This window comes from Rhinopithecus bieti, unplaced genomic scaffold (genome assembly GCF_001698545.2).
Source record: "Rhinopithecus bieti isolate Rb0 unplaced genomic scaffold, ASM169854v2 scaffold_4709, whole genome shotgun sequence".
Classification (NCBI taxonomy): Eukaryota; Metazoa; Chordata; class Mammalia; order Primates; family Cercopithecidae; genus Rhinopithecus; species Rhinopithecus bieti.
Genome location: NW_016805139.1, coordinates 1096886 through 1118968, shown reverse-complemented (window position 1 = coordinate 1118968; position 22083 = coordinate 1096886). Strand labels below are relative to the sequence as shown.

At 41.6% G+C, this 22083-nt stretch overlaps 1 protein-coding gene and 1 long non-coding RNA gene across 4 annotated transcripts in view; one reads left to right on the top strand and one right to left on the bottom strand.

The window, feature by feature from the left end:
• Positions 1-1885, bottom strand: part of SLC17A5 (solute carrier family 17 member 5) — a 60806-nt gene extending 58921 nt beyond the window's left edge. For 2 of the 3 annotated variants that reach the window (XM_017871329.1, XM_017871331.1), the window contains exon 1: positions 1669-1885. In XM_017871329.1, coding sequence (XP_017726818.1) covers positions 1669-1762 — 94 coding nt within the window. In that variant the 5' untranslated portion in view covers positions 1763-1885. The remainder of the gene's footprint in view (positions 1-1668) is intronic. The other variant, XM_017871332.1, reaches the window with a different exon arrangement.
• A 554-nt stretch (positions 1886-2439) lies between these two features.
• The window catches only part of LOC108529196 (uncharacterized), a 37257-nt gene continuing 17613 nt past the window's right edge, over positions 2440-22083 (top strand). The window contains exons 1-2 of the long non-coding RNA XR_001885431.1: positions 2440-2480; positions 14425-14513. This is a non-coding gene — a long non-coding RNA (uncharacterized LOC108529196). The remainder of the gene's footprint in view (positions 2481-14424; positions 14514-22083) is intronic.

Genomic DNA, 22083 nt, shown 5'->3' with positions numbered 1-22083 from the left:
TTGTGAGATGGAGTCTCGCACTGTTGCCCAGGCTGGAGTGCAGTGGCGTGATCTTGGCTCACTGCAACTTCCACCTCCTGGGTTCAAGCGATTCTCCTGCCTTAGCCTTCCAAGTAGCTGGGATTACAGGCGCCCACCACCACACCCAGCTAATTTTTTGTATTTTTAGTAGAGATGAGGTTTCACTATGTTGGCCAAGCTGGTCTTGAATGCCTGACCTTGCGATCCACCCACCTCGGCCTCCCAAAGTGCAGGGATTACAGGCGTGAGCCACTGCGCCTGGCCGAGATGTATAACTTTTCTATCCACATCTCTGCCAACATTTGGTATTCTCAGCCTTTTGGATTTTAGCTGTTCTAGTGGGTGTATAGTGCCTCGTTGTGGTTTTAATCTGCATTTTCCTGAGAATAATGTTTAACATTTGTGCTAAATTTTGATTATACATATACCTATTTTTCAATTGTAACAATGTAATAGTCTCTGGGAAATTATTATAACTTTTATTTCTGTATTTCTATATTATTTTATGAGGACTATTATACAATTTGAACTCTACAAGCCGCAGAAAATGATCAGTTTATGGAACTAAGTCCGACTGCCAGGTAAAACTTAACTATGGTATGGTATTTACAGTTTGTGTTGACTAAAATAAGCTCCCAGCTGCCAGATGGAGCTATAATGCTGCCACCTCTACTGCCACCATCTGGTAACATTAAAAACAAATAAAAATACAGAAAACTATACAACTCTGGGTCAGCCAAAGTCAAATTTCCAGTGCAACTCTTTCTCACACACAGATCTTTGAAACTATAGAATGCATTCAAACTGATTTGTTCTTTAATTTTCGTTACTTTTAAATAAACTATATTACAAAAGTGTCAAATAGCAAAATATTTTAATTTTCTCAAATTCAGGGAAGATGCTTTATGAAGTACCTGCTTTTCGATTTGTTCCAAGACCTCTGGCAAATTACCTTAGAACTCTATAGGTATCCTGAGGATAACTGAACTGTTTCCTAACTTAAAAAAATGTTTTCGAAGTTTTTAGTCTCTTACTATACAACGTCAAATATTCGCTGGGTTATGCAATAATTGCCCTCTGCATACTCACAAACGTTAACTCCAGTCCTATTTTGTCTCCCTCCCCGCCTAAAAAGCTACCAGGTCACATGCTGGCGGATACGCAGTGGCGGAAACCTAGCGGTGACAGGGAAGGACAGCCCTCTGCCTACTGATCTGCAGGTTTCTCCTCCAGTTTGCTCTTACACCGGGGTCCTCCGCCCGGACCTTAGCCCATTCATTTGATGGTTCTCTCCCAGTTCGTTCTTCCACTGGGTCCCTTGCTCAGCACTACCCAAAATAACTATCAGCTCAGCGCCTGCTGCACAGCCGCTCCCCGCCCCCGCCCCGTGGGGCTGCACCAGCCAAGGCCCCGGCTCGGCTCCGCGATCACGGTCGCGGCCCCCGGGGTCCCCGAGGGGCTTCTGCGCACTGAGGCAGGCGGAACTGAGAGGGACTCTGAACGGGCTCCCCTCCTAATGTCCCCTCGCGCCTGAGCAGCTCCGGTCCCGCCAGCGCAAGGTGCAGGTACCAGGGCCATGGCCGCCCAGAGACCGCCGCCCCCAGGAGCGCCGCCCACCCGAAGCCCCTGGACGACCCCGCCGCTTACCGGCTTCGGCCCGTGGGGCGCCCGGCAGAAGAGGCGTGCGGTCCGTACTCTCTTCGCCATCGTTCCGGGCCAGGTCTCGAACTGGGGACCTCATGACGCCTACGTGGAGCAGGTGTCCTCGCCACCTGGCAGAGAAGGGCGCGCCGGCCCGACAGCGCGAAGCCCCCGGGCCAAGCTGGCCGGACCGGGCGGGGCGGGGACGCTGGCACCGCCCTGCGGCCACGTCTTGTCCCCGCGGCCCCTCCCAGAAGCGGCCGCGCCGACTCCGCCCCCGCCGCCATCTTAGGTGTGGGCAACTCTGGCGTGGGTTGGACTAGGGAAGAGGAGTTCCGGGAGTTCTGGCAGGATTGGCGCAAAGTAAGCCCGTCCCGTCGGTCTACGCTTGCCGGGTAGCCGGTGTTCAGACGACAGTCTCCCGCTCCTGCACCCCCTTGTAAAGTGCGGGGGCCGCCTTTCCTGCAGGGAGGATGAGTGGGAGCTTGCCGGCGGGCAGTGGGGACTAGAATTGCACGTAATTATGGGGAGGGCTTCGCCCGAACTAGGGAAGTGGGTAGTGTGCATTTCATAATTTGACATTCAGTTGTTAGCACTCAGTTGCCATACTGTTAGCAACCTTTGTACGATCTACCCCGTGACTGTGACGGCATATTGTCCCTAAAATAGTTTTTTTTTCCCCCAGACAGGGTCTTGCTCTGTTGCCCAAGCTGGAATGCAGTGGCGCAATCACAGCTCACCGCAACCTCCAACTCCTGGACTCAAGCGATTCTCTTCAGCTCCCCCAAGTAGCTGGGACTACAGGCGCATGCCACCACGTATGGCTAATTTTGTTTTTATTTTTGTAGAGGCGAGGTCTCCTTGTATTGCCCAGGCTTGGTTTCGAACTCCTGGGCTCAAGCAATCATCCTCGGCCTCCCAAAGTGCGGGGATTACAGGCGTGAGCCACAGCTCCCGGCTCTAAAATAGCTTTGAGGTGGAAAAACAGCAGTGGAAATTTGTTGTGTCCTATGATGTTGCTGGTTTTATAGGTAAAAATAATCAACATAGGTAGTTTCATATGGTTCGACCTATGGAATCCTCTGATGTGTATGTGCATATTATATCACCACAATAGAATTTGGATAGATTGTGCTAGCATTTGCAGCCTCTGAGAAAGTGAAACCAGGAAAACCCAGCTTGCCTTGGCAGGGCAGATCTGGAGCGCTAATAAAGGCTGTCTCTGTGGAGGTAGAAAATAAGATGTAGATGATGTCGAAGAGTTTGGTGTAGACAGGGAAGACCCGCAAGCCACTAATTCAGTAAACCAGGTTAGAAGCTTAGTGAGGTCCACGTGGGAACAAAGGGGAGGGTCCTTTACCTAGAAGGGAGGGCGAGGATTTCTGTAGGCATTCCAGATCAGTAAATGCTAGGAAAGTTCACAAGTTAAAGCAGCAAATCAAGCCTTGTTTCTGAGTTACTGAATTACCATGTAGATTTTTACACTCTAAGGGTTGTAGAAAAACCCAATTTTCAAACTTGATTATGCAGAGTTACCTGGCAAATCCTTTTAAAATGTAGATTCAGATTCAGCAGATCTGGTGTGATGGTTAATTTTATGTGTTAACTTGCTGGATGTCTTTGGATGAGGTTAACATTAAAATCATTGAACTTTGGGTAAAGATGGCTCCCTTCCATAATCTGGGTGGGCTTCATTCAATCAATTGAAGGCCTGTCTAGAATAAAAAATCCGACTTCCCCACTTCTCTTCCCTAAGCAAGGGAGACTTCTCCAGCAGAGTGTCCTCAGACTTGATCTGCCCCATAGGTCCTGGGTCTCCAGGCATGTGCACCATCATCTGTTTTGGGTCTGGAGTCGGCCAGCCTGTATTATGAAAGCCAAAACTTTATTACCCAAACTACCCAATTGGGGTTATTTCTCTGAGAAGCCTGTACATCTGGGATGGGCCTGAGATTCTGTATCGCTAACAAGCTTCCAGGTGACCAAGGTTATAGATAACTTGGGCCAGGGAATACAGGTTGCAACAGACCTGAAAGACTTCAAACCAGAGGAATTCTTTTTTAAAATATTTTTTATTTTAGAAATTTTAGGTTTACATAAACATTGCAAAGATAGTACAGTAAGTTCTCCATACCCTTTGCTCAGTTTGAACTATTAAGATCTTACGTTAGTGTCATGCATATATCATAACTAATGAGCCAGTGTAGATAATTATTAACTGAAGTTCATACTTAATTTGAATTTCTTTAATTTTTACCTAATATCCTTTTTCGGTCCCAGGATCTCATCCAGGATGCCACATTACATGTCTCCTTAGGCTTCTCTAGATTGACAATTCCTGACTTTCATTGCTTTTGCTGACCTTGACAGTTTTGTAGAGTAGTGGTAGGTTTTGTAGAAAGTGTCTTAATTTGGGTTGTCGAATTTTTTTTGAGAAGGGTTCTCCCTCTGTCATCCAGGCTGGAGTGCAGTGGCACAATCTCGGCTCACTGCAACCTCCGCCTCCCAGGGTCAAGCGATTCTCCTGCCTCAGCCTCCCGAGTAGCTGGGACTATAGGTGCGCACCACTCCTGGCTATTTTTTTGTATTTTTAGTAGAGACGGATTTTCACCATGTTAGCCAAGATGGTCTCCATCTCCTGACCTTGTGATCCAACCGCCTCAGCCTCCCAAAGTGCTGGGATTTACAGGCGTGAGCCACCGCCCCCGGCCTGAATGTTTTTCTTATAATTGGACTGGGGTTATGGATTTTTGAGGGAAAGATCATAGAGGTAAAGGGTCATTCTCATCTTGTAATGTCAAGAGAATGTGCTGTCAACGTATTTATCACTGATGATTATCACTAGTGATGTTAAGCCTCATCACATGCCTGATGTTGTATTTGTCAGGTGTTCTCACTGTGAAGTTAACTCTTTTCCCCCGGCCTTTTCTCTTTGGGAGGAAATCAGTATGTGCAGCCTTCACTTAAGGGGTGGGTAGTTACCTATACTCCACCAGTTTGAGGGGCAGAATTCTTGGCTCAGTGGAACCTCCACCTCCCAGGTTGAAGCAATTCTCCTGCCTCAGCCTCCCGAGTAGCTGGGACTACAGGGGTGTGCCACCACGCCCAGCTAATTTTGTATTTTAGTAGAGATGGGGTTTTGCCATGTTGGCCAGGCTGGTCTCAAACTCCTGACCTCAGGTGATCTACCCACCTTGGCCTCCCACTTATAGGCATGAGCCACTGCGCCCGGCCTTGTATTTATTCTTTAGTTGATACTTTTCCTTTATCAGCACTTTAGACCAGCACTGTTCAGTAGAAATATAATGCAAGCCATAGATGTAATTTTAAATTTTCTAGTAGCCACATTAAAAAAGTAAAACAAAGCAAAACAAAGTGGGGAAATTAATTGTGTAACATGCATTTTTAACCCAATGTATCAGTTCAACATGTAATCAATATAAAATGATTAATGAGATAAGCTCTTTTATTGGTAGTAATTTTTTTTTTTTTTTGAGATGGAGTCTCGCTCTGTTGCCCAGGCTGGAGTGAAATGGCGTGATCTTGGCTCACTGCAACCTCCACCTCCTGGGTTCAAGCAATTTTCCTGCCTCAGCCTCCTGAGTAGCTGGGATTACAGCTGCCCACCATCACACCTGGCTAATTTTTGTTTTTTTAGGAGAGACGGGGTTTCACTATGTTGACCAGGCTGGTCTCGAAGTCCTGACTTCAGGCCATCTGCCCGACTCGGCCTCCCAAAGTGTTGGGATTACAGGCGTGAGCCACCATGCCTGGCCTGGTACTAAATTTTTGAAACCCAGTGTATATTTTATATCTGCAGCACATCTCCATTAGGACCAGCCACATTTCAAATGCTCAATAGCCACATTGTGTCTGGGTCTACCATATTGGACAGCATAGTTCTAGACCATGTGAGGACTTACACTCTCTGTCTCCCCCATCCCCCATCCTGTCTTTGGATGGGAAAGGAACACCTTTTGGATAGAGTATGTAGTTCAAAAGCCTCTAGCTGTTTTTCTCAGTTTCTTCTTCTCTTAAATAAAGATGATAATAGAAACATTTTCATAGGGGTTTTGTAAGAATTAGATGATTAAATAAGGTAAGGCATGTAAATTACAGTACTATACCTGGTGGGTATTGTACTGTAATTATTGTATTTCAATATATGTTAGCCATTAGTATTTTTTTTTTTTTTTTTGAGACGGAGTTTCTCTCTTGTTACCCAGGCTGGAGTGCAATGGTGTGATCTTGGCTCACTGCAACCTCCTTCTCCTGGGTTCAAGTGAATCTCCTGCCTCAGCCTCCTGAGTTGCTGAGATTACAGGAGCCCGCCACCTGCCCAGCTAATTTTTGTTATTTTTAATAGAGACAGGGTTTCAGCATGTTGGCCAGGCTGGTCTTGAACTCCTGACCTCAGATGATCCGCTCACCTCGGCCTCTCAAAGTGTTGGGATTACAGGTGTGAGCCACCGTGCTTGGCTGCCATTAGCAATTTTTTAGAGTTAAATTTGCTTTGCAAAATGAGTTTACCTATCTTAGGAACAACTGGTTTGATTTTAATTATATCTCTTTTAGGATACATATCATTTTCTGTATGGAATTTTATAGTTGGTAGTTGATTGTTTAATGTTTTAGTTTCCTTTTATAACTGTAGGTTTCCTAGGAGCTGGAACCAAGTCTTATTTATTTTTTGCAACCTGAGCAGATCCTAATTCTCATCCTTTCACTGTGTTCATTGTGTTTCACAGTGCCTTATCATATTGGCCTTAGTGAAATTTTCAAGTATGTAGGAATATATGCGGAATAAAAAGTTAAATGGAGAGGCAGATATTTAAATCACCAATTTAGTAATTAATTACTTTTTGAGATGGAGTCTCACTGTGTTGTCTAGGCTGGAGTGCAGCCATGCAATCACTGCTCACTGCAGCCTCCAACTCCAGGGTTCAAGCAATTCTCCTGCCTCAGCCTCCTGAGTAACTGGGATTACAGGTACCTGCCACCACAACTGGCTAATTTCTGTATTTTCAGTCAAGACAAGTTTCACTGTGTTGGCCAGGCTGGGCTCGAACTCCCGATCTCAAGTGATCTGCCTGCCTTAGTCTCCCAAAGTACTGGGATTACAGGCGTTGAGCCACTGCACCCAGCCTGAACCATTAATTTAGACTTGATAAACTTGGTGAAGGAATTTTTTGGTGAACAGTATGGTTCTATAAAATAACCCTTTTTTGCCAGACGCGGTGGCTCACGCTCGTAATCCCAGTACTTTGGGAGGCCAAGGTGGGTGGATCACCTGAGGTCAGGAGTTCAAGACCAGCCTGACCAACATGGATAAACCCCGTCTCTACTAAAAATACAAAATTAGCCAAGTGTGGTGGCGCATGCCTGTAATCGCAGCTACTCGGGAGGCTGAGGCAGGAGAATCACTTGAACCCAGGAGGCGGAGGTTGCTGTGAGCCGAGATCATGCCATTGCACTCCAGCCTGGGCAACAAGAGCAAAACTCTGTCTCAAAAATAAAATTAAAAAAAAAATTCTTTTTTAAATACCAGCTTTTCCTCTAAAATAAATTATAATAAATTATAAAGATTATTGGCCAGGCATGGTGGCTCATGCCTGTAATGCCAGCACTTTGGGAGGCAGAGGTGGGAGGATTGCTTGAGCCCAAGAGTTCAAGACCAGCCTGGACAACAAAGCAAGACCCCCATCTCTATAAAACAAACAAACAAAAACGTAAAAGAAAAAACTGGTCGGGCGTGGTGGCTCACACCTGTAATCTCAGCACTTTGGGAGGCTGAGATGGGCAGATCACCTGAGGTCAGGAGTTCGAGACCAGCCTGGCCAACATGATGAAACTCTATCTCTATTGAAAATACAAAAATTAGCCGAACATGGTGGTGGGTGTCTGTAATTTCAACTATTCTGGCTCAAGCAATCCGCCTGCCTTGGTCTCCCAAATTGCTGGGATTACAGTCATGAGCCATGATGCTCGGCCTGTTACCCCTTTTAAAAACTTTTCAATAGTAGCTTTTTGCTTAGATATTCACATTTTTGATTGTGCATCCCATCACTAAACATTTTGAATATGCACTGATAAGGGCAGGACAAGATATCTTTCCTCACGCATTGTATGGGGCATGGCTGACACTCGTATAACAAAAGGTTAACAAGATCAGATAACAGATAACAAATTTAATCAAAGTTTTATGTGATATGGGAGCTTCAGAAATGAAGCTTCAAAGACCCAGGGCAAACTCTCTCTTTTTGTGCTTGGGTTCAGTGAAGAATGGAGAGCTGTGTAGAAATGTGATTGAATAAAAGAGTATGATCTAGTGGCAACAGACTGAGCGTGGGGAAACCCAGCAAAGCTTGTCAGTTCAAAATCTTAGTCTCTGTGTAGCATTCTTTCCTCCTAGATATCGGACAGGGTGACTTTGGAATGAAGGCCTTCAAGGGAGAAAGCACAAGTGACCTTTCTAGGTTTTATCACTTGCTTTGGGGGAAAGGGGTTCTAGTTTCTATGACCTGCCTTGGAGAAGAAGAATCCCGGTTTCTATCACTCAGTTTGAAGAAGAAAGAGGACCGGGAGACAGGAGGGCAGGAGAAGGTCAGAGAGACCTTGTTTCCGAGATTGCTTCTGAGGCTTCCCAATCTCCTTTAGTTCAAAGTACTCAGCATGCCGAAGTGCCATACTTTGGGGTATCTTTTTCTGAGCCACAACATACCCAATATGTATATATTTTTCTGTAAAGTACACACACACTATAAACACTCAACAAACACTTAAAATTAAAAAGGATGAATTGCAGACTATTGATAATCATAATATATAAGGAACTCAAACAACTCAATGGCAAAACCCACAAATAATCCAATTTAAAAATAGGCAAAAGACCTGAATAGACATTTCTCAAAAAGAACACATACAAGTGACCAGCAGGTATATTAAAAAATGCTCAGTATCACTAATTGTTAGGGAAATGCATACCAATACCACAATAAGATATCATCTCACACTACTTAAAATGGCTATTACAAAAATACAAAAAAATGACAAATTCTGGTGATGATGCAGGGAAGAAAGAGGAATGCTTGTACACTGTTGGTGGGAGTGTAAAGTAGTACAGCCATTATGGAAAACAGTTTGTAAGTTCCTCAAATAACTAAAAACAGAACTATCATATGATCTGGCAGTCCCATTGCTAGGTATATATTTAAAGAGAGGAAATCAGTATATTGGAGAGGTATCTCCACTCCCATGTTTATCATAGCTCAGCTCTAGTCTCAGTAGCCAAGATATGAAATCAACCTGTGTCCATCAACAGATGAATGGATAAAGAAAATGTGGTATGTATATACGATGGAATATTATTCAGCTGTAGAGAAGAATAAATCCTGTCATTTTATTATACATGGATGGTACTGAAGGTCATTATGTTAAGTCAAATAAGCCAGGCACAGAAAGACAAATTCGTATGTTCTTATTCATATATGAGAGCTAAAAAAGTGGATCTCATGGAGGCAGAGAATTGAATAGTGGTTACCAGAGGTTGGGAAGGGTAGGGAGAAGAGGGGATGAAGAGAAGTTGGTTAATAGGCACAAAAATACAGTTAGATAGAAGCAATAAATTCTAGTATTCAATAGTATAGTAAGGAGACTATAGTTAACAACAATTTATTATATATTTCACAATAGCTGGAAGAGAATTGGAATGATCCTCACACAAAGAAGAGATAAATGTTTGAGGTGATGGATATTCCAATTACACTGATTTGATCATTACACATTGTATACAGGTATCAGAATATCATATGTATCCCCAAAATATGTATAACCATTATATAGTAATGAAAAGCTCATCTAAATAATTAAAAAGGACGAGAAAATACATAAATGTTCTGATTTTTTTTCTGGATCATTTGCACATGCTCTTGGGTGAGTGCACCCCACTTTGGAGATCACTGTCTGGAGGATAAAATCAAAATTCTTTGGTATAGATCACAAGGCCTTTACAAACTGGCCACAGCTGACATTTCCAGTCCCATCTTCCACAACTGCGGCCACCTGTTCTGTGCTGCGCACGTTGTTCTATTCATGGAACTTCATACATACCCTGTTTTCCTTGTGTTGTTTCCTCCACCTGTTTGCTTCTTTTGTGTATGGTAAGTTCTTATTTGTCCTTTGAGGCTAAAGGATAACTTTTTATTTAATGATTCCTTGATAATCTCTCTCTTACTCTGTGCTCTTATGTATATTGTACACACCATTGTTATAGCATACTGTGTTAAAGTTATCTAAGGCAGTTGAATAGTATGTGAGTCATTCCTTGAGAGCAGGAACCTTGACTTATTTTTCATTTCCTGCTTTAAGCAGAGACAAGTATTTATGGAGCTCCATATTATCTGTAAGGCACTGTCCTGGTTGCTATGGGAGTATACACTATCAGTGGAGCAGATAGATATACAAAATGTATAAGTATGGTTTCTGCTTTCAAGGAGCATATAAGTGAAAGGCACCTTGAAGGAAATATTTCTTAAAACTGTGCAAGTGAAATATAAAGTATTTTCCTAACAGTTATGGAAGTCAGAGGACATATTTTTATATCTATTTTCTATTAAGCAAGTGCCATATGATTAATGTAGTCCAGAAGAAGAGGGATTAATATTTTTAGCAAAGGGTTTCAATAATGGAATCTGGACATACTTTCCCATATCCTATTTCCTCTAGGCAGCTGTACTGTCGGATGTCCTCAGATAGTGTTCAAAATATAATCAAAATAGGAGAGGCATTTTTGCGTAGTTTTCTGTTTATCTTATGGCATGCACTCATTGTTTTTATAGCAGAATTTGGATTTCCTCAGTGCTTTTCAACTTAACAATTGGGTAGTTCTTGTGACATACCCACAGAGATATGAGTATGATTATAACCATTTTAAAGAGGAAAACTAACAGATGGCAACTGAATGAGTTGTCTGAGGTTAGTGACAGCCACTGTTACAATTCAGATTTATTGCCTTTCATAGTATTCAAATTCTAGGTGGTGCTTCTTCATAATTGTCTTAATTTTGTACATGTTGTATGTTATTTTTGCATCTTAAAACTTGGAGCACAATTTCAGTTAGTCTTGGAAGTCATTTCAATGATAACTATATAATATGTGGTCAATTGCTGATTACAAATTATGTGGCATTTTCTTTGTCAATTTCAGTTACTTGCTTTAGGGGAGCTGAAAACACAGCCACTGTAAATATATATATATATAAACACACACATATATATAAACACACATATATATTTATATATAAAAAATATATATAAACACATTGTATATATACACACACACACACACACACATTAGTAATGTTACATCTGTGAAAATCTTGGAAGAGAGCAATCTTTCAAATTTAAACACATTGAACAATGTAAAAAGACTTGTCACAGTTTTTTTTTTTTTTTTTTTTTTTTTTTTTTTTTGAGATAGAGTCTCACTCTGTTGCCCAGGCTGGAGTGCAGTGGTATGATCTCAGCTCACTGCAATCCCCACCCCCTGGGTTCAAGCGATTCTCCTGCCTCAGCCTCCTGAGTAGCTGGGATTACAGGTGCCTGCCACCACACCCAGCTAATTTTTGTATTTTTAGTAGAGGCGGGGTTTCACCATCTTGGTCAAGCTGGTCTTGAACTCCTGACCTCATGATCCACCTGCCTTGGCCTCCCAAAGTGCTGGGATTACAGGTGTGAGCCACCACACCCGACCAGTTTTATCTTTTTGACTCCAGAGAATTTGAAATAAATCAAAGTTTGCAGGTATTGTAAAATATTAGTGGAGCAGATAGAAAATCAGCTGGTAGAATCACACAAGGAACAGAATGACCTTTAGATATGAGCTAAAAGTGCATGCAAAGCAAGTAAAAATTGCAAGACTCAGGCAGATTAAAAGATTAAGGTTCAAATCTATTCTTTTAAGTAATATGTGATGCCAAAGCGGGCTGTTGAGTCAGCCTTCCCTGTTAATCCTTTTTGGTCCAAAATCTTTTCACACATCATATATTCATATTTTCTGACCAAGGAAATACACAGGGGCTCAGAAACTAATTGCTGTTGTTTTATAACAGGGAAAAGTCTCAGAATCAGTGGAACTAAAAAGCTGCTATAATGAAGTATAATTGATATATGAAAATTGCACTATTTAATGTAGACAATTTGATGAGTCTAGACATATACCCACATCTCTGAAACCATCACCACAATTGAAGTAGACACATACAGCACCTTCAAAAGTTTCCGTATGCCTTTTTGGTTTCTTCTGGTTGTTGTGAGAACACCTAACATGAGATCTACCCTCTTAACTTTTTAAGTGCACAGTACAGTATTACTAACTGTAGGCACTGTGTTGTACAGCAGATCTCTAGAATTTATTCACATTGCATAACTGAAGTTTTGTAGATACTAAACAAAAACTCCCTATTTCCTCCCCCTCTAACCCTGGCAAGTTCATTCTATTTTTTGCTTCTATATGTTTGACTATTTTAAATACCTCATACAAGTGGAATCATGCAGTATTTGAACTTCTGTGTCTGGCTCATTTCACTAAACATAATGTTTTCCAGGTTCATTTCATGTTGTCACAAATGACAGTATTGCCGTCTTTTTAAAAGCTGAGTAATATTCCATAGTATGAACATACCAGATTTTCTTTACCCATTCATCTGTAGATGAAAACTCGAGTTGTTTCCATGTCTTGGCTATTGTGAGTAATGCTACAATGAATATGAGGAGTGCAAGTATCTCTTCAAGATACTGATTTCAATTCTTTTAGATATATACGCAGAAATGGGATTGCTGGATCATATGGTAGTTCTATTTTTAATTTTGTGAGGAGCCTCTAAACTGTTTTCCGTAGTGGCTGCATGATTTTACATTACTACCCTAAGCATACAAGGGTTCCCTTTTCTCCACAGCCTTGCCAACATTTGTTACCTTTTGTTTCTTTGATAATAGCCACCCTAACAGGTGTCAGATAATATCTTGTTGTGGTTTTGATTTGCATTTCTCTGATGATTAGTGATGTTGAGCATGTTTTCAAATATCTGTTGGCCATTTATATGTCTTCTTTTGAGAAATGCCTATTCAAGTCCCTTGCCTACTTTTTAATAGGATTATTTAGGTTTTTTTTTGCTACTTACATATTTTTGGTATTAACCGTTTGTCAAATGTATAGTTTGCAAATATTTTTTCCCGTTTAGTAGGTTGTCCTTTCTCTCTGTTGTTTCCTTTGCTATGTAGGAGCTTTTTAGTTTGATGTAGTCCTACTTGTTTAGTTTTGCTTTTGGCTTTGTTGTCTGTGCATTTGGTGTCATATCCAAGAAATCATTGCCAAGATTCTGTATTTCTATGTTTTTTTCTAGGAGTTTTAGAGTCCTGTTTTTTTTTTAGTGCACTGCCCTAAGGAAATGGGATGGTGGTTTATGGCAGTCTGATGACTGCGAGATTGGGAGAATATACACAACCCTGAAGTTACTCCTCTAGGAGAAGGGGGAATGAATGTGCACATCATAAGAAACTATTTATTTATTTATTTATTCTTTAAGCACCGAGTATCACTCAGGACATAGAAAACATTTGAGAGGCTACTGGGATCTCTAGCCTGGCCTATTGGTAAAGGTCTTTCTCTGCTGAAGCCAGTCCATAAATCAATGGATTTTGATATTTCATGTTAAAACATCATCACAACCTACCAATTAATACAATTATAGCTCTTTTCTGATAAATATATTCTTTGAGTTTTATATAAATTCAATAATATTTAAGATGACACAGTAGAGTTTATGATGTATAGAGAAGCTGTGATTAATTCTTTTGAAAAGAAATAGCTGGATTTTCATTTTTTAGGTGTTCTTTTAATAGGGCACATTTATACTGGTTTTTCCATTCAGTAATTTCAGTAAAACGAGAAATGTAGTCATGCTTAGTTTATCTTTATTTATTTTTTTAATGAAAAGATTTAATACTTCACTGGCAAGTATCCAGAGCAGAGCAATAGTTTATCTATTTAATTGAATTCCTCATGAATAAAAATTGTAACCTTGTAAGTCAGTAGTTATAATGCTAATGAATCAGAATAGTTCAATCCTGTCTATTTAAAAAAAATTCCATCAGAATTGGTTATATCAGTTGGTGAAATGACTCCAATCCCTATTGATAGGCTTCTGTGTGGAAATAAACAAACACAAAGACCCCAAAGAACAAATACCCAACAACAGAAAACCAAAACTTAATCTACAGAATGTGATTGATTGATCTACTCCCTAAACCCCAAATAAAAGCCAACAGCAATAAGTAGATAATTAAGCATGCTGTGTGGTGACATCCTTACATATAAAGGAAAGCACAAGGCTGAGGTGAGACAATTCCATGAGGCCAGGACTTCAATGCTGCAGTGAGCCAAGATTGTGCCAGCCTGCCAGTTGGGGCAACACAGTGGGACCTGGTATCTAAAAATAAAAAATAACAATAAAGGGATGCACTTCAACTAGGTCTCAGTTTTAACTTGTGAGTATAAAATAATGAGATGTGTGAAGGAGAGAGATCTAAAAATTAGTTAAGACAGTTCTAGAACAAAAGTTCTAAAAGTATTTTGAAGGATAGGACAATTGAGAAAAGGCATTTAATCTGTTAAATTTGCATTCTCTTTCACATTAATTTGTGTTTATTTGAAAAAATTTAATACCTCTGTTGCTTTATCATTACATGATTGTCTCTCATGTAGCAAGGTTGCCAGCTTAGCCATTGTGATGTCAAGAGAGGCAGACCCGGTACAACACTTTTCGTGGAGAAGAGCCTTGGTGAGTTAATAAGGTAATGATAATGCCTTTTATGGGGACAGCAGGGTTGCTTTTGTTTTTCCTGGAAAAAAATCATGGGTGGACTGTGGGGAGGACTTTTACCTGAAGGAGAAGAGATGATCATAGTAAAGCCAGAAACTAAGGTTATTGATATGGTTTGGCTCTGTGTTCCCATCCAAATCTCATCTTGTAGCTCCCATAATTCCCATGTGTTGTGTGAGGGACCTGGTGAGAGATTATTGAATCATGAGGGGCAGATCTTTCTTGTGCTGTTCGAGTGATAGTGAATGAATCTCATGAGATCTGATGGTTTTAAAAGCGAGAGGTACCCTGCACAAGCTCTCTTCTCTTGCCTGCTGCCATGTGAGACGTGCCTTTCACCTTCTGCCATGATTATGAGGCTTCCCCAGCCACGTGGAACTGTTAGGTCAATAAACCTCTTCCTTTTGTAAACTGCCCAGTCTCAGGTATGTCTTTATCAGCAGTGTGAAAATGGACTAATACAGTTATTAACTTCTTAATAACTCTGGCAACAGTGCTTGCAAGCTAAAATTCACATGAAAAGAATATACCTGCCACTGCTTTGGTCCAATGAAATAAGAAGCAAAAGAAGATGAATACTCAGTGCCTGGTATGTGTCAGACACCACAGTAAGCAGTTACACATGTTATTTAACTCTCTAGCATCCAGTGTTTGGTATCTTAAATTTCTTTTTCTTTTTCTTTGAGACAGAATCTCGTTCTGTTGCACAGGCTCGAGTGCAGCGGTGTGGTCTTGGCTCACTGCAGCCTCCGCCTCCTGGGTTCAAGCGATTCTCCTGCCTTAGTTTCCTGAGTAGCTGGGATTACAGGCATGCACCACCAAGCCTGGCTCATTTTTGTATTTTTAGTAGAGACGGGGCCTCTCCATGTTGATCAGGCTGGTCTCAAACTCCTGACCTTGTGATCTGCCCGCCTCAGCCTCCCAAAGTGCTGGGATTACAGGCGTGAGCCATTGTGCCTGGGCACCCCCCCCAAAAAAAAATTTAACTGAAGTAGAGATGGGGTCTCGCTATGTTGTCCAGGGTGGTCTTGAACTCGTGGGCTCAAGAGATCTGCCAGCCTCAGCCTCCCAAATACTGAAATTACAGGTGTGAGCCATGGCACCCAGCCATGTTTGGTATCTTTATACTCATTATATAGTTGAGAAAATCTGACATCAGAGATAACATCCTGTGCTTAAGCACAGGAGTTAGAATGTGTGTCAGGCTTCCTCCAAATCCCATGCTTTTTCCATGCTGAGTTCCAGTAGATCATTTATGTATTCCTCATGCACAGGGAGGTAAAGACGGTAGAATGGGAGATAGATGGAACAAATTTGGCAAAATAATCTATAGTAGTTGATTATCTTATTCTTTGCCTGGTGTAGATTTGAAATTTTTCATAATGAAAGGTTCTTTAAGGAATATACCGTTTTTAAAGGATTGTGCTGATCTGTTTCCTCATGACAGTAGGGTATAAGAAATGGAATTAGAATATTGTCTAGGTTTCCAAATCACCACCTGTTGCACAACAATGAAGAGGGACAGGGTGGAGATGACTGGGTTTTAACTAAGTAATAATTGGAATTCCTTTTGAAGCCTTGTGTTGTATTGACCATCAAATCCAAAGGTAGGATAATTTCCTGAAAACTTTATCATAGCATTCAATGTATACGTTCCCATGCCTAAGTAATCAGAAATAAACCAATGAGAAACAATGACTCTGAGATAGAACTGAAGCTATCATTGAAAGTCCTTTCAAGCCTGGGCAACATGGTGAAACCCTGTCTGTACTAAAAATACAAAAAATTAGCCAGGGTGCACGCCTATAGTTGCAGCTACTCGGGAGGCTGAGGTGGGATGATGGTTTGAGCCCTAGAGGCAGAAGTTGCATGAGTCCAGATTGTGCCACTGCAATCCAGCCTGGGCGGAAAAAAAGGAAGTCCATCCCTTCTAAGCTTTATAAAGTTATGATAGCATTAATTTCCTTAAACCAGTGTCATAACATTTAATTCACTCATTCCTATGCCTAAATAATCAGAAAATGTCAACAACGAAAACACTCACTCTGAGACATACTTGAAACTATCAAAATAATGTTGGCCGACTAAGCTTTGCCAGAATGGTCGGAATCATATATATGTAGTCTTTTCAGATTGGCTTCTTTCATTAACAATAAGCATTTAAGGTTCCTTCATATTGTTTCATTGTTTGATAACCATTTATTTTCTTTTTCTTTTTTTTTTTTTCTTTTTTTTTGAGACAAAGTCTTGTTCTGTCGCCCAGGCTGGAGTGCAGTGGCATCATCTCTCACTGCAACCTCCGCTTCCTGGGTTCAAGCAATTGTTCTGCTTCAGCCTCCTGAGCATCTGGGATTACAGGTGTTTGCTATCACAACCGGCTAAGTTTTGTATTTTAAGTTGAATTGGGGTTTCACCATGTTGGCCAGCTGGTCTCCAATTCCTGACCTCAGGTGATCTGCCTGTCTCAGTCTCCCAAAGTGCTGGGATACAGGCGTGAGCCATCACCCCTGGCCTGGGGTGACAGTTTTTGTATAATTTGATTTATGTCAACTGAAGGGATTGAAAAAAAAATGTCTGGCCAATAAAGAGCTAAAGCTAGTCAAGGTCTACCAAGTAGTGACTCTTTCTTTCTTTCTTTTTTTTTTTTTTGAGATAGAGGCTCTCTCTGTCTCCTAGGCTGGAGTGCAATGGCATGATCTTGGCATACTGCAGCCTCCCACAGGGTTTCACCACGTTGGCCAGGCTGGTCTCAAACTCCTGACCTCAAATGATCCACCGACCTTGGCCTCCCAAAGTGCTGGGATTATAGACATGAGCCACTTGAGGTCAGGAGTTCAAGACCAGCCTGGTCAACATGGTGAAACCCTGCCTCTGCTAAAAATACAAAAAATTAGGCCTGGTGGCATGGCGGTGACTCATGCCTGTAATCCCAGCACTTTGGGAGGCCGAGGCAGGCAGATCACAATGTCAGGAGTTCGAGACCAGCCTGACCAATATGGTGAAACCCCGCCTCTACTAAAAATACAAAAATCTGGGCATAATGGCATATGCCTGTAATCCCAGCTACTAAAGGTTGCACCACTGCACTCCAGCCTGGGTGACAGAGCAAGACTCCATTAAAAAAAAAAAAAGAAAAAAAAATTAGCCAGGCATGGTGGCACATGCCTGTAATCCCAATTACTCCAGAGGCTGAGGCAGGAGAGTAGCTTGAACCCAGGAGGCGAGGCTACAGTGAGTCAAGGTTGCGCCACTGCACTCCAGCCTGGGTGACAGAGTGAGACTCCATTTCAAATAAATAAATAAATAAATAAATAAATAAATAAATAAATAAAACAAAAACTAGCCAGGCATGGTAGTGCTCACCTGTAATCCCAGCTACTCGGAAGGCTGAGGTGGGAGAATCACTTAAACCTTGAAGGTCAAGGTTGCAGTGAGCCAAGATGATGCTGCTGCATTCCAACCTGGGCAACAGAGCGAGACCCTGTCTCAAGAAAAAAATAAAAGAATTACTTTTTGGCTGGGCGTGGTGGCTTATGCCTGTAATTTCAGCACTTTGAGAGGCCAAGGCAGGCAGATCACCTGAGGTCAAGGGTTCGAGACCAGCCTGGCCAACATGGTGAAACCCCGTCTCTACTCAAAATACAAAAATTAGCCAGGTGTGATGGTGCACACCTGTAATCCCAGCTAGTAGGGAGGCTGACGCAGGAGAATAGCTTGAACCTGGGAGGCGGAGGTTGCAGTGATCTGAGATTGTGCCACTGCTCTCCAGCCTGGGCAACAGAGCAAGACTCTGTCTGAAAAAAAAATTACATTTATTTTATTTTATTTTTTTTACAATTAGGAGCATCTTTTCTTAGTTTTATCAATAACTGTATTACCATTGTCACACTGTGCTCTAGTATGAATGTTTATGTTCCTCCACCCACTACCCCAAATTTGTATGTTGAAACCTAATCACCAATGTGGTGGTATTAGGAGGTGGAGCCTTTGGGAGGTGATTAGGTCATGAGGGCAGAGTCCTCATGAATGAGATTAGTGCCCTCATAAAAGAGGCCCCACGAGAACTGCCTTGCCCCTTCTACCATGTGAAGACACAGCAAGAAAGTATTATCTATGAACAAGGAAAAGGGTCCTTACCAGACACTGAATCCACCAGCACCTTGATCTTGGACTTCCCAGCCTCCAGAACTGTAAGAAATAAATTTCTGTGTTTATGTCTATTTTGTTACAGCAGCCTGAATGGACTAAGAAACATTGTTACAGACATATCTTTTTTTTTTTTTAATTTTGAAATGGAGTCTCACTCTGTCACCCAGGCTGTAGTGCAGTGGTGTGATCTTGGCTCACTACAAACTCAATCTCCTGGACTCAAGCAATTCTCCTCTCTCAGCCTTCCAAGTAGCTGAGATTACAAGTGTGCATCAGCTCGCCCAACTAATTTTTGTATTTTTTATAGAGACAAGGTTTCACCATGTTGGCCAGGTTGGTGTATATATATGCATATATGTATATACATGTATACACATGTAAAATTTATATATATATAATTTTTAAATTTTAAATGTATAGAGATGGGGTCTTGCTATATTGATCAGGCTGGTCTTGAGTTCCTGGCCTCAAGCGATCCTCCCGTCTCAGCTTACCAGAGTGTTGGGATTACAGGTGCAAGCCACTGCTGCTGGCTTGTAACAGAAATATATGTTCTCTTTCCCTTGATTTTACCCAGTAATCATTAACTCTGAGACACGAGAAAAGAATGAGGCTATGTGGGGTTCATGTGGTATCTCCAATAATATGTTGCATCAACTTCCTTGACCACTAGGTGGCAGGCTGGTGCAGAATGGCAGCTGCTAGGGAACCTGGACAGTATTCTGACTGAGTTCTATGGACACTAGCAGGATGATGACCATCTGCAGCAGGCTTTTCCTGTATTCAGAATGTAAAATGTAGATGAACTCAAGTATCTGTCACCTTATGGACTTTCAGCCCCAATTGCTATTCTTCATTTCTGCTTTAGACCTTCATACACAAAAAACTAAGTGTCTTATTGAGGAAAATTTTTATTTTAATGTTATCCCAGGGGTCCTTAGATAGACATCTGGAATGAAGAGGGGTCACACTCTAAAATTTTGAGTCATTTCTGAAAACCCATATAAACATGTAACAAAGATTAGAAAACAAAACAAAACAAAACACCAAAGAATCCAGAAGTGGTGATGGGAATTGTAAAGAATGTATTAACTACGGTCCCTGGAGAGACACTGCAGCTCAAGAGAATTATCTTCACTTTTCACTGTTTATGAGAAGTCAAAGGTTTCAGGATGAATTGGCTTTCAGGGGTCCTTCCTTGATGAGGTGAGGATCCAGATCTTTTCTCTTCCACTTTACTCTTTTCTCCTTTGTAATGGTATTACCTCCAGTATTGGGAGGGGGAGGCCAGTGTCTCAACCAAAATAAAGAAACTTTTGCTCTTAAGCTTTTTAGATTGAACAAACTCCATTTTGGAGACTGACAAATTGATCTGCCATAAATGACCTCCATGGGAGTGACGTTGTTGTCTGGTTGAGCTACTGCCTCTGGTGCTTGAATCTTTCCAGACTCTCCCCTTCCCTCCCTCCTTCCACCACAGCTCTTGTCTTTCATGGCCTGACTTCTGGTTCCAGTGCTAGCCTTTCCCCCTGAGGTGAGCTATTTTATATCCTTGCTCAGTATTCCAAAGTTGCCTTGTTAGTCCTGTTGCTGTGTTATTGATGAGGCTTTACGACTGGCACCTGGACTTCTTACTGATACTACTCTTCTGTTTTGAGACTCTTAGTGCTAGTCACACTCAAGGCAATTCACTTTTACTTTTTTCATTTCCCTGTGGTTGCTTTATGGAAACAAATTAATAGAAAATTCAAGAGAGCCATGCGTGGTGGCTCACGCCTGTAATCCTAGCACTTTGAGAAGCCGAAGCAGGCAGATCGCTTGAGCTCAGGAGTTTGAGACCAGCCTGGGCAATATGGTGAAACCCTGTCTCTACTAAAAATACAAATAATTAGCCAGGCATGGTGGCTCATGCCTATAGTCCCAGCTACTTGGGAGGCTAAGGTGGGAGGATTGCTTAAGCCCAGGAGTTTGAAGCTACAGTGAGCTGTGATTATGCCACTTCACTCCAGCCTGGGTGACAAAGCAAGACCCTGTCTCAAAAAAAAAAAAAAAAAGAAAGAAAATTCAAGAGGCTTTACAGACATACTTTTAGGAACTTATAAGAGTTCAGTGAAGAGTTCAGTAGGGTTGTTGAATACAAGCCCAAAATGCAAAAAATCTTGTATATCACCAATAACCCATCAGGTAATGAAATAAAATAAAATGCACCATTTACAAGAACATTAGGTCTATAAATCTGACACAGGATACGTAGACATTTATGGAGTAAAGTACAAAATATTATTGTAGTACACAAAAACATCAATATGGAACTATACCATGCTCATGTATAGGAACATTCAGTTTCACAAAGGTGTTGATTCTAAGTTATTCTACAAGTTAAATGGAAACATGATGGTAATAAAAATGCCATCGCACTTTTCCCTCTGGAACTAGACAGACTAAAATCCAAATGGAGAAGTAATAGTCTAAGAACGGTCAAAAACAATTCTGAAAGAGAACTAAGGGAGGAGCTTTGCCTATTAGATATCAAAACCTAACACAAAGTTATATTAATTAAAGCATGAGGTGTTTGGCCCAGTGATAGACAAATAAATCAGTGGAAGAGAAATGAGAACTTGTAGATAGACTGAAGGATACATGGCAAAATGATATACATGTAGTATATTAGTTATCTCTTTCTATGAGTGATAGAAAACTCAAAGTCGCAATGGCTTAAACAAGATAGATGTTTATTTCTCTCACAAGAAGTCCAGAGGAGGGTGGGGGAGTAGTGACTTATGTCTGTAATCCCAGCACTTTGGGAGGCCGAGGCAGGCAGATCACTTGAGCTCAGGAGTTTGGGACCAAGCTGGGCAACATAGTGAAACCCTGTCTCTACAAAAAACACAAAACATTAGCTGGGCATACTAGCAGGCACCTGTGGTTTCAGCTACTTGGGAGGCTGAGGTGAGAGGATTGCTTGAGCCCAGGAGGCAGAGATTGCAGTGAGCTGAGATCACCCCACTGCACTCCAGCCTGGGCAACACAGCCAGACCCTAGTTTTTTGTTTTTTGTTTTTTTTTTTTTAAAGAAAAAGGAAAAGAAAAAAGAAGTCCAGAGGAGCCAGGCGTAATGTCTTACACCTGTAATCCCAATGCTTTGGGAAGCCGAGGTGCAATTGCTTCAGCTCAGGAGTTCAAGACCAGCCTGGGTAACACAGTGAGACCTTGTCTCTACTAAAAATAAACAAAGTTATTCAGGTATGGTGGCATGTAGTCCCCATGGGCAGGCTGAGGTGGGAGGATCACTTGAGCCCAGGAGTTCGAGGCTGCAGTGAACTATGATCCAGCCATTACACTCCAGCCTGAGTGACAGAGCAAGACACTTCAAAAAGAAAAAAAAAAAAAGAA